Source organism: Ciconia boyciana, chromosome 15, assembly GCF_034638445.1.
Source record: "Ciconia boyciana chromosome 15, ASM3463844v1, whole genome shotgun sequence".
NCBI classification, from domain to species: domain Eukaryota; kingdom Metazoa; phylum Chordata; class Aves; order Ciconiiformes; family Ciconiidae; genus Ciconia; species Ciconia boyciana.
In genome coordinates, this window is record NC_132948.1 from 13,759,878 (window position 1) to 13,775,853 (window position 15,976).

Genomic DNA, 15,976 nt, shown 5'->3' on the forward strand with positions numbered 1-15,976 from the left:
GCGGAACAGTCTCCTTCCAGAAATAGAGACTCCTAAACAATCAACCTTGAAATTTATCATATATTATAATATATTTCCAGTGTTATTTACAGATCTTATTTAGTACAATGAACCAGACATGCTGAAAAGGTAAGATTTTTCCAGTTCCCTTTTATATGAAGTACAATAAAAAAGGCACATGATTATTCACCACAGGAGTTGTGCACCAGTCAATAACTTAAAGCTAAAAAGCTACCCATCAGAGAACTCTCTTTATGAGGCAGTATTGAGATCTCTCCTTTCAACTCATCGTAGAACCATCCGTCTATAATTCCTCTAGGAGAGCTTAAGGAACCCACTCTTCTGTTGCGTTCTGATCTTCACACGATTTCCAAATCAACAGAAAACTCTTAAGCTTCCCAGGTCATCTACCGGAGCAAGGAAGAGTCAAATAGGGCATGTATGTCTCTGCTTTTCTTATTCTTTTTTGCCTTTGAATGCCCAACTGTGGAGGACTCTTGAGAGCCAAGTCCTGTTCAAACTAATTTGCTTTAAGACAAATGCCTTGCAAGATATGGCACACTGAGCAATGGACAACAGCAGGAGCGGCAGCTTCTCAGCCCCAGCGATCAATGTCGGCCATGTTTTATCCAGTTTCTGATCATCCATTTTTGCCCCGAGCACCTTTGTACGACTAATCTGAGCCCAAAATTTGCATCCTTTGACATTTCCACTTCTAGACAACGGCCAGTGTCTCTGCTGATGATTGGACCATTCTGAGAAAAAAAGAAAAAAAAAAAAAAAAGGAAGGATTAGAGGAAGGAGTAGAAAAGGTGAAAAGACTAGAAGAGAAATAGTGCCAGATCTGTAAATCCCTAGAAAGCACTATGAAATGCCTGGAAAGTTCTGTATATATGAAGTGATAAAAGTCCCTAAAAGTGCTAGAAATTCCTAGGAGAAGCTAGATAATCTATACAAAGTACCAAAAAAATTCCTTGATAATTCTAGATTTAGGAATTGCTAGAAAATTCCCCAGAAATCACTAGAAGATCTCTAAAAAGCACTAGAGAATCCCTACAGACTCCAAGATACAGGAAATCCCACAAACTGTAAGAATGCCTTCAAAAGTCCTAAAAGTTATTTGAAATCTCTTGCTCTAAAAATTCCTAGAAAGATGCTAGAAAAATCCTAGAATAGTTCTAGGAAAAAAAAATCCTAGACACTCAAAAAAAAATTACAAGTATGTTCTTGAGAACCACTACGGAAATTGAGAATATTCCACGAAAGGCTAACTAAAAATTCCTAGAAAGCATACCCCAAAATTCCTAGTAATAATGTAACAAAATTCCTGGCTAGCACGTAACCTATGGAAAACACACCTGACTATTTCTAGAAGGCATAAGGGGGGATTCCTAGAATAGTCCTCCAAAGACCTCCTTGTTTTTCATTAAATATCCTCTAGAGCAGCATTCCTCTCCAGTTTATCTCTGCAAGGCTCCCTGAGCTCTTCCGTACCTGTGTGAAATCCCAGAACCTCTGTGCTGGCCTCAGGACGTCTTCGCACTTCTTCAGAGTCGGCGTCCTGCCCTTCCCGTCGTCAACGAGGCATTTGGAGTCAGGCAGAAAGGCCGTGGAGCCCAGCGGCCCCAGCTGCAGGACGCCTTCCGAGCTGTAGCGGACAAGCTGGGGAAGAAAGGAAAGGGAAGACTTGCACCGCAGCCCCAGGGACCCCAGCGAAGGGACCCAACGCTGACCTGCAGCTGCCTTCCCTGCTGGCTTCTGCCCCAAGTGCTGGTGAGGAGCCCTTTGTCCTGCTGCGTGTTGGGACCTTCCCAGCCTGGCACACGCTGCTGAAGGGCAAAGCTTGGGAAACTCATTTTACCAACACAGGGTCTCTGGCAGGACACAATATTCCCCTTCTTTCACCCCTCTGCTCCCCACCATTCCCTACCCACTATTGCACTGCAAAAGGACAATCAGGGAAGTGAAGTAATCAATATGTAAATCATGCCCACTCAGCGGGAGTTGATTTAACAAGGACACAATGTCAATTTGCCATGCAGTTTGTTCTTAAGAGCTCTGTTAGAGGCTATTGATAGCAACAAGTCTAATTAGTTTTTGTAAATAAATGTTACCGAAAAAAGCCAACCATGCAACCGGTATCCAAAAATATGAGAAGAAAAAAGAAATCATGAGGGAAACAGCAGCAAATTTGCTAACATATGCTTCAGGCCTACATAAGAAAGAATCACACTGGTATTTTAGTTTTGTGTGAGGCTTAACTGTTCTGCAATTTAGTGATGTGGTAAATACTACTGGCTGTAATTAGAGGCTTCAGGTGAGGGCCATTTATTATTTTAGAGGAGTCTTTTTAATAAAAAAACTTAAGCAGGCACAATCTTTCTTGTTAATTTTTACAGGAGTGTAATTTTTTTTTTTAACCTTTCTTCTATTTTAAGTGATGATTTCACTTGCCTCAAGTATTCACAGTAAAACAGCCCTCAAGGAAAAAAAATCCACACGTAGAAGGTGAGGTAAGAAAATTGGTCTCTTGTAATCTCAGTGTGCCAGAATATATTCTATTACATTAATATTGGACCAAGGGAAAAGATTTAGAGACATAAAGAATATCTGTAGACGTCTCTTGATGATCAGGAGTAATTGTCACGAAACAAATATGTGATGGAAGAGAACTGCTTTGCTGTGTCCACGGCAGCCTTTTTCTGGAAGCAGAGGGCGGTTGCCCATTTGTCTTCTCACGCTGCTACGTTTTGGGTCAGAGCGGAGGGTGACGCCGCTCCTTCTCTGAGCTCCGGAGCTCGCTGGGACGGCAGAGCCTCCCGCACGGCACGCGTGGGAAGGGACACAGCCAGCGCGGAGCCTGCAGGCTCCTGGGAGGGCAGGCAGCAGACAGCAACCCACATCTGAAGGCACTGGAGGAAAAAAAAAGCTTTTCCTAGGGACATACTGGAGACCTTGAAAAGTTTCTTGCAACCCAAGAAGCCACTGAAGAACTGCTGGATGACAGCAGGCCTGAAGAACACAATCTTGATGAAGGAAGGTTGATTTCAAGCTCTTTATTTTGCCTCTTCCAGATCTGATTTTTCTCTACTGCAGTTTGTTTCAATCTGTATTCTAATAAAGCCTCAAAGCCCTAAGGGTGGTTTTAGGATGTTCATTTAGAGGGAAAAGGGGCTCTGTCGGCTCACTCTATATCACATTGCACTGAGATAACCATGATAGCGACGGAGTCCTCATTTATAAGTTGCAAAAATTAATAAGTAATCCCCTTAATTACTGCTACTTCCTAGATAGTTGAGGGAGAGCCTATTGAGGGAGGTTTCAAAGCACATTAAAGCAAAAATGCACAATGTTAATTTGGCAGCAGGCCAATATGTCAAATCAGACGTATCTACTTCTCACTTCTTCTGTGTTTAAATCCGGAGTCATTAGACCAGCATAATGTTTTGCCCTTCTTACCCTAGAAGCAGTCAAGTGCAGCACCCAGGTGCCAAAAGACCTGCAAAATGGAGTCAGCTACGCGGCTTGTACGCTGCGAGGCAGGATGCTGCGGGGTGAAGATCTGAGCCACCGAAGAAAAGCAATTATCACCCAGGAAATTCGCTGCCTGTCTGGTCTTATTGCTGTTATATGGCTGAAATTACTTAACAAGAAAGGGAAGGAAGGTCAGAAGTGCCTGCCATTTATTGGATGCTACTGACCAGTGCATGAGATGTCATTAAGAGTCAATCAAAAAACCTCGAATTAGAGTCTAGCTTTCTACTGCCATCCTTATTAACCTCAGTAGAATCATGCTGTGAATAATCATATCTTGCTGGTGGTAAAAAGAGCATGGTCTACTCGCTCCCAGACCAGCTGCTCTCTGACAAACTACGTGTTCATTTTCCCACCTGCCGCTTCTGTTCAGAGCAACCATGTGAAGCGCAGAGTTAGAACAGAGCCTACATCAGAGAGAGCAGAGGGATAACCACATGAGGAGTCGTCTTCGTATGAACAATGTCATGGTCGAGCACGCTAAATAGAGACACTTTTTTTTTTTGCCTTTCACTATAAGGGTATGGGGGACATATGTAAAACAAGCTCAAGCAAGCAAAGTGATTCAAAATATGAATGGACTGCCAGCTCAGACAAATTAACTTCCTTTTTTCCCATATAAAGGAGGGGAAAAAAAAAAACAAACAACACACTTTTTTTTTTTTTTTTAAGTAAAACCTGTCTGTGTATTTCACAATTCTCACATCTAATGGGTACTCAGCAGAGTTCAAATGAGCTGCAGGCATGGCTGAAACTTACACTGACTGTGAAATGTGTTCATCTTGCAGTCTGTATGGTACCTTGCCAGGTCCCAAAATACCACCTAGCAACTTGGTTGGCTTTGCCTTCTCTAGATAATCAGAAGCACTGTTGATAATGGGCTAGCTGCTCTGTAGTATAGGATCAATCTTCCCTGTGGTTTAAGATGAGCAGCATTTTCTGGACCGATATTAAAATGGTCTAAAATATTATTTGTCTTTAGAATCTCAATAGCCAGAATTGCACGTGCTCTGCCTCGCAGTAGCCATGTACTTGGGAAAGACATTGTTATACAGAAGCCTGTCAAAGCAGAAACTACCATTTCTGCTCAGGCTTTAGAAGTGGAAGATACGCTAACTCTATTAAACTGTCTCCGATATTGAAAGTGGCAGTTGTGTGACAGCTCAACAGAGCTGGAGATGGCTTGGTGCAGGAAACCGGTATCTATACAACGACAAGACAAATGGAATATCATTGCCTTAATTTTCCTCAATCTGTACTTTCTGCCAAGAATTCCAACACTCATAAAAACTTAGGCTCATCCTAAAATAAAATAAAATTCTAAAACAACACCCACAAACAGTTATCTCGGTTTAGACCACATTACGTAGTAAAGTTTTAGTGCCTGCTTCTGCAAAATCAGACCAGAAATTAAAGTTGAAGAAACTACTATATGATTAATAATATCTCCCTCCAAAGACTTCATAAATTCCTAGAGACAACATAAACTGTGAAAATAAATTAAGCATTAAAGTTGCTTATTACTGTAGACTAGAAAACAGGAACTGGGATACAGAGTCAATGAAACAGTGAAAATTACACCTGCTGTGTTCAAATTCGATCTCGAGTACCACCATACTGAAAAAGAAATAACCTCTGCATTTGCATTAGAACTGTGGGCACGATACATCACGCCAAATCCATTCCCAGTGCAACCAGCCAAAATCAAACGACAAAGTGCCCTTGATTAAGGGATATTCAATCCCATTCATAAAAAACCAAGTCCGTCCAAGTCTCGATGGGCTGAGCGCCTTACATATCCACATACTCCCATTGCAAGCTGCAGAACAGAAACAGGGGTTTATACATCACATGAGGATGGACCTTCGCTCAGTTTTTCCCTTTTATCTGAGAAGAGCTGAAGGATCCACATAAGCGACACTGAAGCCAAGTGCTCTATTAAATACTCCAAGATCTAATCCTGATACTGTCTGCTGTAGCTATGATAACAGAGGATACTTTTCCCTTCAACATTCAGAAACCTGTGCAGAATGGAAGAGATGTGAAGGTTGTTTATCAAAGCCACCATATCTGATTCAAAAATAGTGAGCAGTGCTGCCTATGGAAGGTGATCCTCCAGGAGCATCAATGTGATAAGCAAATGCCAAATCCAACTGAAGGATTTGACTTCAGAAAATCCATTCCTGCTAATTTCCACTCAAGTGGAAAAAAAGCACAGAATAACAACAGGTAACTGTTTGTAGGAAACAGTTACATGGGTAGGTCCCGTAGCTTTCCACACTAAATTTAACCCCTCTCTCCCCTCTCTTTCGCTCTTGTTCTCCAAGCAAAAGGAAATCTTTGGTGATCCTTCAGCCCTGCAGGTTAAGGTGAGCTGTAAGCTGACACACAAATTGAAACAGCAAGCTATACAGGAGTCCGAAATACCTTAAATCTCCAGAATACTTGTCACCGTAAGCCAAACAGATCACAAAAGAAACCGTTACCAAACTTCCAGGTTTGTTACAGAATCTCGCCCACCACTTCCTGCAAGTGAAGAAAACTCCCTTTTCATCCACGCTGCTCTAAGCAATCAGACCTGCTACCCAGCGTGCAACTCTGGAAAGCCATAGCTCTACCAAGCAAAATGTTAAATATCTGCCCCCAAGCAACAATTTAAGTAAAGCCTTTCATCTCCTCTTATTCCATCTGTTTGCCCAACTGCGAGCTCCAGGAATCCGAACGTCGAGATCTCCCTTCTTTCTGCTTGATCTCAATGCCGAGGGAGTTCTCGCTTTCACAGCGGCAGTGCCTCCTCTTTCTCTCGGTGTGAAAAGGGAAGAGAGGAGGGCGGAGAAGGAGGCTGTTCACCGGGGCCCTTCTATCCCAGGATGCCGTTTATTGAGTTCTCCCCTTCTTTCACATACCGTATAATCAGCTCCACATCACAGCATTCAAGACAGACTCTGAGACAGTGAACATTTCCACTGAGGCTGTATAAGTATTCTCAGATGGTTCAAAACCTGTGTGGCCTATTACCATTCCACGAAGCTTCCAGAACAACACATTCCATTTCTGGGGGGTTGTGTCACCTGTGTCCCGTCCCCCCACCTTTTTTTTTTTTTTTACTTTGTTTTACAACAAAAGGGTAATATGCAGTGCTGTAGAACCAGTGGGCTTTACAGGTGATTGTACAAGACAAGCCACACGCAGAGGCAAGGCAGTTCAAGACCCCCAATGTACTGCTTTGTTTCTGAATTTTCTCTAGCCCTGGACTGTTTCCTATTGCTCTCCCAGCAGTATTTGCAAACCTGTTTTCGTGAAAGGGATTAGATTCAAGCTGCAGATCTAATGAACACATATAAAAATGACACTACTTTTCTGCAAAGCGAGTTTTGAAATCAATTTAGACTGATGCAAAACCTTGTCTGGATATTCCTAACTGTTAGCGTGCACTGACTTAGCTCGAGTCAAATTTGTTAAGCTAAATTGATGTAAACTCAGGCTAAATGCATTCCAAAGCATCCATAAAAGATCTTGTCCCTGTTTGAATAAAGAATTTTAAAAGCTGATGTCATCGAAAAGACGTGATTTATCATGGTAAAAACTGATCTTGAGAATACACATAGGGAAAGGCATTTTGTTCATGGAGCAGTAACGGCGGGGTGGGTTTATTTTTCACTGGTACCGCAGGACAATGCCAGAGGTGTGCAATATGCAAGGGAAATAGAAGGGTAAGAAGAAAAGAATTTTATCACAGATGAACAGTAATTTTATTCCTGCCTCAGCTTTCTTTAAACACTTGACTGACTTCTGTTGGTTTCAGTGGAACCATGCGTATACTAAAATCACTGGTAATTTGCTTGTCAGAATTGAAGAGTATGAAAAACAAACAAGACTGTAGCTGAATAGCAAGAGGCTTTCACACCAGTAGGACACATCAAGCACCAGTGAAAACCTAACTGGTGAAAACGAGTTTTGTGTTTATATTCATTTACATTCAGTAGGCGGGTACAACTAACCCAAATCTCAGCTCAGTAGGGGTATTTTATGCCCTATGCTTGAGATGAAAAATGCCAGAAACTGAAAGCTAAACATAACAGACAACTATGCTCACCCAGGCTGATTAGAAGAGGGGCTTTAAAAATGTTTATTTAATATATTAAAACGCTGGCTGTCAACACCTTTCATGCTATGTGCTTGAATATCCTTGATTAGGGTTCGTGCAGCTGTGGTTCTCATACTGAATTAATTTTGTAAATTGTGGTGAGATGATAGAAGTTTTCCAGCTGTGTAATCAGTAATTAACTTGGCTGCATCTGAGTGGCTCCAACCCATGCTTGTCTGTGAAATACTCAACTTAGATAAAACATCACCTCTGCCTTCTGCTTGCTGTTTCTTACAGAATGAAAACTTTTTTCCTTTTGGAAAATGCAAAGTGCTGCAGGATGATTTGGTAGATTAACTTTTTGCCTTTCGCATACTTTTATAATTCTCACACACAGGGGATGCTTTGCATTTTAAGGGTTTGAGAAGAGTGACTTTCTCTTTCTATGCATTTATACAATGCTAGTAACAAAAGGGCTCTAGCTTGTGGCTGTAATGTAAAGTCTAAAAACAGCTTTTCAGGCTTTTCCAGAAAATTCACGTAGACAGGATACTGAAGACCTGTAGCATAAGCAAGCCAGAGGAGATTTAACTGGTCACTACCCAACTTCAACTTCTTGGGCAGTAAATACTTTGTGTTGTTATTTGCACCTGAGAAGAGCTGCCCAGTGTCTAGTCTAGGGCCCGCAATTCAAAAGGCGTCATCTACTAGGCAACATATTTACATCTTACTAAAAGGAAAATGAGCTCTTCCTTAATGGAAAAAATTAGTCAGAGCTGGATGCTGAGAGTTGAGCTATTTTATGCCCCCAAATCTACAGGAGTTAGTCAGAAGCTGGGCACATCGTACTTCCTTTCAGATAAATTCACGGTAACTTATGCCCTCATCTATTTTCTTCTTCTGGAAGTCAAAGCATATTCTATGAAACAGGAGTCATGGAGGCAAACAAGTAGGTTAAGGACTTAAATTGCAAAATAAATTACAGTCAGAACCGTTTATTTCATTGTTCTTCTCAATGCTAGCACGACGATAGGAGACTAGATGTTGCAAAGGAACTTTCTGGAAGGAAATTTGCAACTTTCTGGTCAGAATTAGAACGGAGCAAGAGACTGAACTCTCTCTGAGTGCCTTGACATCTCTAACGAGTCTTCTTGAAAAGCTCATTTACATCTAATTAAGCAACACTATTTTGTTACCTTACTCAAAGGCTGTTCCTTCTGCCTCTACTAGGAAAGTGTCAGTCAAGTGTTCCATAACCATCCTGCCAAAGGTGGACATTTTGTCAGTAGGAATCACTGTCTGTCTCACTTTGCTCTAATAAGGTGTGACTCTTCACCAGCTTGCAATTAAGCACAATAGGCAATATTTATATTTTGCAACTCTTGTTATGACTCCGTGGTGATGTACGAGGCAGGACTCCAAATCAATGTCTGTATGACTGAACTTCAGATAATTGTGAAGTCCATGATAAGGTCAGAGTTTATTTACACATGAGAATGTTCATTAACGTAGTTTTCATTCAGATGGTACTTCAAAAGAAACTAGAATTACATTTCAGAAGAAGCTCAAGTCCTGGATTTAAATAATATCCAACTTGTCTTTAAAACACAAGTAACATCACTATGAGCGTGGAAAGAAGAAATGTCACTTTAAAATCTGCAGACATGTGTAAGAAAATAATAATATGCACAGGGACTGACAAAAAAGAAATCTTCTATTTTAGAAAAATATTAAAAGATATTCTTAATTCCCTTTGAAGTTGATGTTAAATATGTGCTTAACTTCTTGCCTACTTGGGGAATCAAATCAACAGCTTGCTAAATCATTTCTGCATAGGAGCCTATTGGACCAATGAACAGTTAATTTAAAGAGGTACTATTCCTAGAATAAGTAAAGTCAAAATGAGAAGAGCCGCTCACCCAAACAAACTGTCTAAACTCATTAATCTTCAGTGGATCGCTCCGTATTAAAACAAATTACGATTATTCTTCTGTTTTCCTTACTGGCATCTTCAACGTATAGATTCACATGCTGAACAACCTTGGAAAGGGCACCCAAAAAGACTGGAGTAAAGCCAGATATTTTCCTTTGCAGCTCAGGAATGTACCACCAAACTCAACTCAGATGCACCAAATCCCTTTATGTTTCTTCTGAAAATTCATTAAGTTAAAGGTTTCTCATCAATGATGGGATTTTAACCATTTACCTGAGAGGACATTCCGTGGCATGGATAAAGGATTGCTTTGTCATCCTCTTCGGCTCCCTGATCTAAGCAGTAGCCACTAGCTTTGCTGTTACGCACCTATAACCGGATCAGAAAGAAAACAGTTGCGTTAGAAATTAACCTGCACAATGCAAGCCCAATCTAGCTAAATCTTAGCTGCACTACAGCTATTGAAACAACTAGTCTGTAAAACTGTTCTTCTCTGAGAAACACATGCGTATTCTCCAGATAGGACAGGATGCCAATAGTGAATTTGCTCCAGGAGAAGACGTTATTTGGACAACCTGCTGTCTTTACAGACCTTGGGTCAGAGTTATATTTTCAGCAATTACTTGACATCAAAACCCCATAAAATTCACTCTAAGAAACCCAGGCCAAATTTTGCTCCAAATTACCCTCTTGCACATATAAATTTTGACCATATATGTTGAGAATGTGACTTCAACCAAACAGCAGAGGAACTCCCCAGGATTGGTATGGGATGTGGCACCCTTTTAGTTGCACCTGCTGCATACATAAAATCAAAAAAGCATACAAAGCAATTCTATTTGAATTGAGAATATAGTATATGGTAATGTACAGAAGTGATGTAAAGCACATTATTGTGAAAGGATACAGCAATGGTGACCAGTGTTGGAAGGCTTTCAGTATATTTAAAGTTTGGGTCCAGACAACCGACCAAGTCAAAAATTCATGTGCCTCCCCAGACAAGGGTAGTTTACAAGTCTATAAAACCGGGCTGGAGCTTTTGTGACATTTCACACCTGCCTTTCTCTTCAGGCTAGAAGTATTACACGCATATTTTGGACACAGAAACATTTTACAGGTATCTTAATCAAGAGGTTATTTAGACGGACATTTTCAAACAGTCAGCAGGTCAGTTTTGGTTTAGGCTGTGAACAATTTGTCTGGCCACCCCCCATGATATAGAAATAGCTGCCGCATGAGGTGTCAGAAAAATCGGTAAATAATCTTTCATATTACAGTGTACGAGCATAACAGGGATCAGATAAGGGGGCTCACCAATAGTTAAATTTCAGGAGGTTTATTTTATGACTTGAGTCCTATAAAGGCTAAAGAAGATGAAGACAGCTTTATGACACGGCTTTAAAAAATGTGAATTGAGTCACTAGGAAATATATTTTTACTACTGTTTCAATCTGTTTCACATCTACTCAATACATTTATTTTCCTTTAAACTTACTAAAATCCAGACATCTTTTCCTCCAGGAAAATAACCAGAAGATAAGGTATTTAATAACAAGCTTGATGTCATTTAGGATGAAGCCTCTAGATTTTTCATTATGGGCATGTAAGGCTGAAAGGGAACTATGCCAGTTTATACTAGCTAAATAGCTTGTGTGGCTCCATTTTATTATAAATTTTAATGAATTAGATGCTTGCATCAGTAAACTTCCTGTTTGACTCAAGAACCTTCATGTGACCACTGAACAGAAACAAACTTCTTTCTAGAGCCCAGCTTGCTAACCGTCTGGTATAATTGACACAACATTGGCAGTACTGCCAATGTTCTTCGCAGTTAACAGCCTTCTCAGAGCTGACAGCTACTAATAGCTCCTGTTGAATTTACTAAACGTCTTTCCTCAGCTACTGCCATATTAGGATGCAAAGTGATATTATGCAATAAAGCTCGCACTTTGTATCAATATCTGACGTGCCTGACTTATTTTTATATGAAGTCAATCAAATGGAACAGAAAGGAAGAATGCCCGTTTAGTTGTCTTGTGTGAAAATATATTGCCTTTGGATTTAATTGTAGTTCATGTAGACAATTAAAACAGAATCTTAAAAACATTGTGCAGCAGGAGGGCTCCTACAACTTCGCCCCAGTTCACAGTCACAAGTGATAGCAGTCCTTACATTACAGGCACGTGATATAGATTTAAAGAGTTACAGACGGCATGTCTGACTTCTTTAAAGATTGGGGTCAAGCATATGTAGGAGATTTGGTTGGTTCACAGAAGAGAAAGAAATGATCCAGACAGCTGAGGTGAACCGAAACGTCTACACATTTCTAACAAGTTTGGATCCAACATTTTATTAGGGTTAAGTAACCTATCCACTCAGCTGTCTCACAGTAGGTGTTCCAAGGTCCTACTCAATACTGGTACACAAGTGGAAATGAAAATACAGAATCTGAGCACAAAGCAGCAAAATTGTTTTTCCTCTAATGACTTTTGCATGATGAGATAAAGACCTGCCAAATGGTAGCCTCACCTCATAACCTGAACAAGGATATGTTGCTTTTTATCCTGAACAAGGAGGATTGCAAAAATGAATTAATCGAGTGAATGTAATCCTTCAAATAGTTTGGCAAAACCCAAAAAAGGGGTGGTTCTTTCCCTAAAAACAGTTCAGCAAACTCAACTGTTCTCATTAACTGCAATTATGTTAGCTCTCTTGACTGCTGATATTTTCTTGATGACATCTGTGGCATCCTATTTGGGAAAATTATTACCTCAAATTTATGTTCTCAGGGCTGCTGTATTTTAAAATGAAAGCCAATCTTATGAAAGCATATCATCGTTAGTGAGAACGATTTCATCTGACACACTCCAATGAGAGGGACAGTGCTTCTCAAAGCCACGCTTCCTAGCGTTGATTAAAAGCAGGGGAGGGCATTTCTGTTGCTACTAGTGCTGACTTGAAATTGCTCCTGATACCCACCGCTAAGATGAAAGGACTGCTCTAATGCAGCCATGATGTATTTTCAAAGACGTACAGTACCTCTCCATAAGTGACTGTATTATTATAAATCCTCATTTCAGGATAGACGTTCTCCAAGTACCACTTAAAACTCCGGCACTGCAGTCGCTGTCGTAGAGCTATTCTTTCAGAAACGTCTCCAAAGTCAACGCCAGGGTTCTACAAAGCAGAAAAGGAATTAAAAAATCTCACTGCATTGACTTTACGGTTGTTTTCTTTACTGAAACCAAACTGGAGTTCATTTTGTATACCAAGCTGTATTTCCCTCTCTTCTTTCTCTTTTGTAACTAGCAGCTCATCAAACAGCTGCTGTTGAGAGCAGACAATAAATATTAATGAAAGTCAGTGGAAAAAGAAGGATAACGAACAAGCAAAAAACAAACATCAATCAAAATAATAAGAATACAATAAGAATGTTATTACTTACAGCAATTCGAAATGTTTGCAATCAAACCTGAACTCTTTTGCTTTCCGATTTGTCAGGAATTTAGGCGGTAATTCTGATCTAAGATATGGCCGCTTGATCATGGTTTACTCTAGTAACAGCCTTAGGTATTCACGAATATAAATGAAATCAGAACAGACCTGTTAAAACTTCAAAGAAGAGCTGCTCAAGAAGTCATTAAGCTCCATTAAGCATTTGCATAGGCCAGCATTCAGTTTTTACTGGAACTGGAGCTCAATTGCAGACTTGAGCCATAAAATGCAGTTAAACTCAAAACCTTCTTTATAATTCTACTTCAGAATTTAATTCATGCTTGAATACAAATACCATGAAAAACACAGGCTGGAAGAGTCAAATCAATATGATCAAAACAAGCCGTTTAAAAACTGCCAGGTCCTGGGTTAGTGTCTGTTTAAACCATTATAAATCATCACAGTTCAACAGTAAGACAGTAAGAGTTACCTCATCTAAAAGGCTTTTCCGACACCGTATGAATCAAATGGACTGAAACTGGGGAGTTTTGCATGGATCTGTCTTAAGTGCCTTGTACGTTTCCTCCAGAAAGATTTCTGTACGTTTTACAAATGATGTCTAATGCAGGGTTACAAGACAGCAGCAAATCTTAGCTCAGGGTTTATTAGAATCCCCAACAGATGCCTCGTTTTCAGGAGAGAATACAAGTGTAATACTGAACAGGTTTTTCTGTTTGCTACATAAAGAGTTTACTGTGCTCACTGCTGCTTGCTGATGCATACTTTGTCATGAGCTCTCTATGCAGCATCCATTCAAATGAATGTTAATTTACGTACTACTTCAGGCTACATGGAAGGAGAGCTATTCTGAGGCACTCAGTACAATAAATCATTCAGTATAAGATTCCTTTATCACTAAAATTGTCCAGGAATAGATCATAAGCAGGAGCCTACCAAATATTTGGTTAACTGAAATAAAGTTACGCTGACCTGCTGATGAAGGTTATAGGAATATGATCTTGCAAATGCGTCCAAAGCTCATCTGCTAATCAGGATACACACTACGCGCAGATCCTCAATAACTTGGAAAGGAGCCAGTTGAGAAAAAGATGGTGTGAGTTATGAAAGGGTTAATTTGGATGGGTTTTGGTATGGGAGAACACATGTATTTTACTCGCCTCCTTTCTTCCCTGTTCTAAAATGAGGCAATACAATGCCCTGTTTGCAGTGCCGTTTCTACAGACCACAAGAGCAGCAAATGGAGCAGTTATGAAAACGCTGTGCTTGCTTCTGTATTAGCTGCAGTCATCATGTGCGGGTTACAGTGCGATAGTACAAGAATGAGGTGTCCGCGGAATTTAGTATGTGAACATATTCTTTTTGACCAGGCAGCAAGGTTTCTAGTTCTCTGCAGAAGGGTTTTCTTATGGCTTATGACAGTACAGTACTTCTTAGTCATCTACATTGAATACTACAGCGGAATAACTCTGTGAACACTAACGCTAGCTTCCTTTTCCTGAGAGCTAATGGGGTTATTTTTATGATGCACATTTTATCAATCAATTTATTTTATGGAAAGAAAATTTTAATGTTCAGTACTTATGCTGATTTGATGTCTCTTAATGTAGATGTGCCCTTTTTTTTTTTTTTAAAGCGTTGCTGTATAGCTCAGTGCAGAAAACTACATCAATAAGTAATCTCAGAGAGATTAAAGGAAATCATGTTTTGGTGTAAATGCTTATTTAAATGTCTTGCCTTTTCTCAGAATTCATTTGCAGAAGGCATCAAGCAAACAAATTTACCAAGGTTACTTCTTTTTCCTCTCCTGTTTGAAACTTACCATTTTATCAAATGGATGCAGACAGGGCCAAAATGGCCCTAAAAACTGAGATGGACGCTGCTTTGCCTTCCTACTATCACGGAAATCTTGTGTGGGAAAGAAGTTATGCAGTATTGCCTTGTTAAGGCAAAATAATTCCCTGCAATTACCTCTCATGCCAAAAGAAGTCACCAAAAGACATCTTCATAGAGACCTAACTTTCAACATTGCACAGAATGTCCAATACTGAACAGCAGTAAGGGAAATTCAGACATGTGCGAACATCTGACATGTTCAGACATCACACGGAGAAGAACGAAACATTGCTCCTTTAGGTATCTGTGCTCTCAAAACTACAACAGGAATGAACAAAAATGGGGTTTGATATATTACCTAGCTACCAAAGTACAAGTAGGTATTTAGGACACAGACTAAATCCGATGAAGTCTTTGACAAGATTCCCGTGACCTTGATGGACTCTAGGTCATAACTGAATATTCACAAAGACACTGCTGGGTTGGCATATTTTCCTGTTCTGATAGGAACATTCCTGTTTCCATTTACTTCAATCAGCTTTGAACAAACCCCTCATATAAGGGTTAACTAAACCATCATTACCTACAGAACGGAGTATGCTTCCCCTCAGCTGCTCTCCCTGTGCCCCTTCACATGAATAATTTGGATGCAAATAGCACTAAAGGATACAGCAGCAGTCAGCTTCCACCTGACTGGGATATAACATATACCTCTTCTCTCGAAGAATTATGCTCAGTGGAGATGTAGCATGTGATACACTTACAGAATAAAGTGATAAATTGAACGTATAGTTTATCTAATATTTATATTACATGGATTCCTAGAGGTCCCCACATGCCATCTACAATTCGTATGCACAGTGAGAAACAGAATGCGTCCACGTTGCAACTCCCAGCCTGGAGACAATAAAGCTAGTTAATGTGTGATTCTTTTATCGCATACTTTGTTTTTATGCTGGTGAGGTCTACTGAGTCTCACAATGAACGATGATATTTATTTATGGACTTTTCTGTAGTCCTCACCACTGTAGCATATGAACACCTCAAAGTTTAATGGCATCCCAAATTAACGACTTCTTCTGAGGAAGCACATAAACACGAAACATCGTGCTCTAGTTAAATTATAGATCTGT

General features: G+C 40.1%; 1 protein-coding gene across 1 annotated transcript in view; it reads right to left on the reverse strand.

Moving 5' to 3' along the window:
* Positions 1 to 608: 608 nt before the first annotated feature.
* The window catches only part of GALNT9 (polypeptide N-acetylgalactosaminyltransferase 9), a 156,628-nt gene continuing 141,260 nt past the window's right edge, over positions 609 to 15,976 (reverse strand). The window contains exons 8-11 of the mRNA XM_072880211.1: positions 12,594 to 12,731; positions 9,828 to 9,923; positions 1,495 to 1,662; positions 609 to 755 (exon numbers count right to left, since the gene is read on the reverse strand). Coding sequence (XP_072736312.1) covers positions 609 to 755; positions 1,495 to 1,662; positions 9,828 to 9,923; positions 12,594 to 12,731 — 549 coding nt within the window. The remainder of the gene's footprint in view (positions 756 to 1,494; positions 1,663 to 9,827; positions 9,924 to 12,593; positions 12,732 to 15,976) is intronic.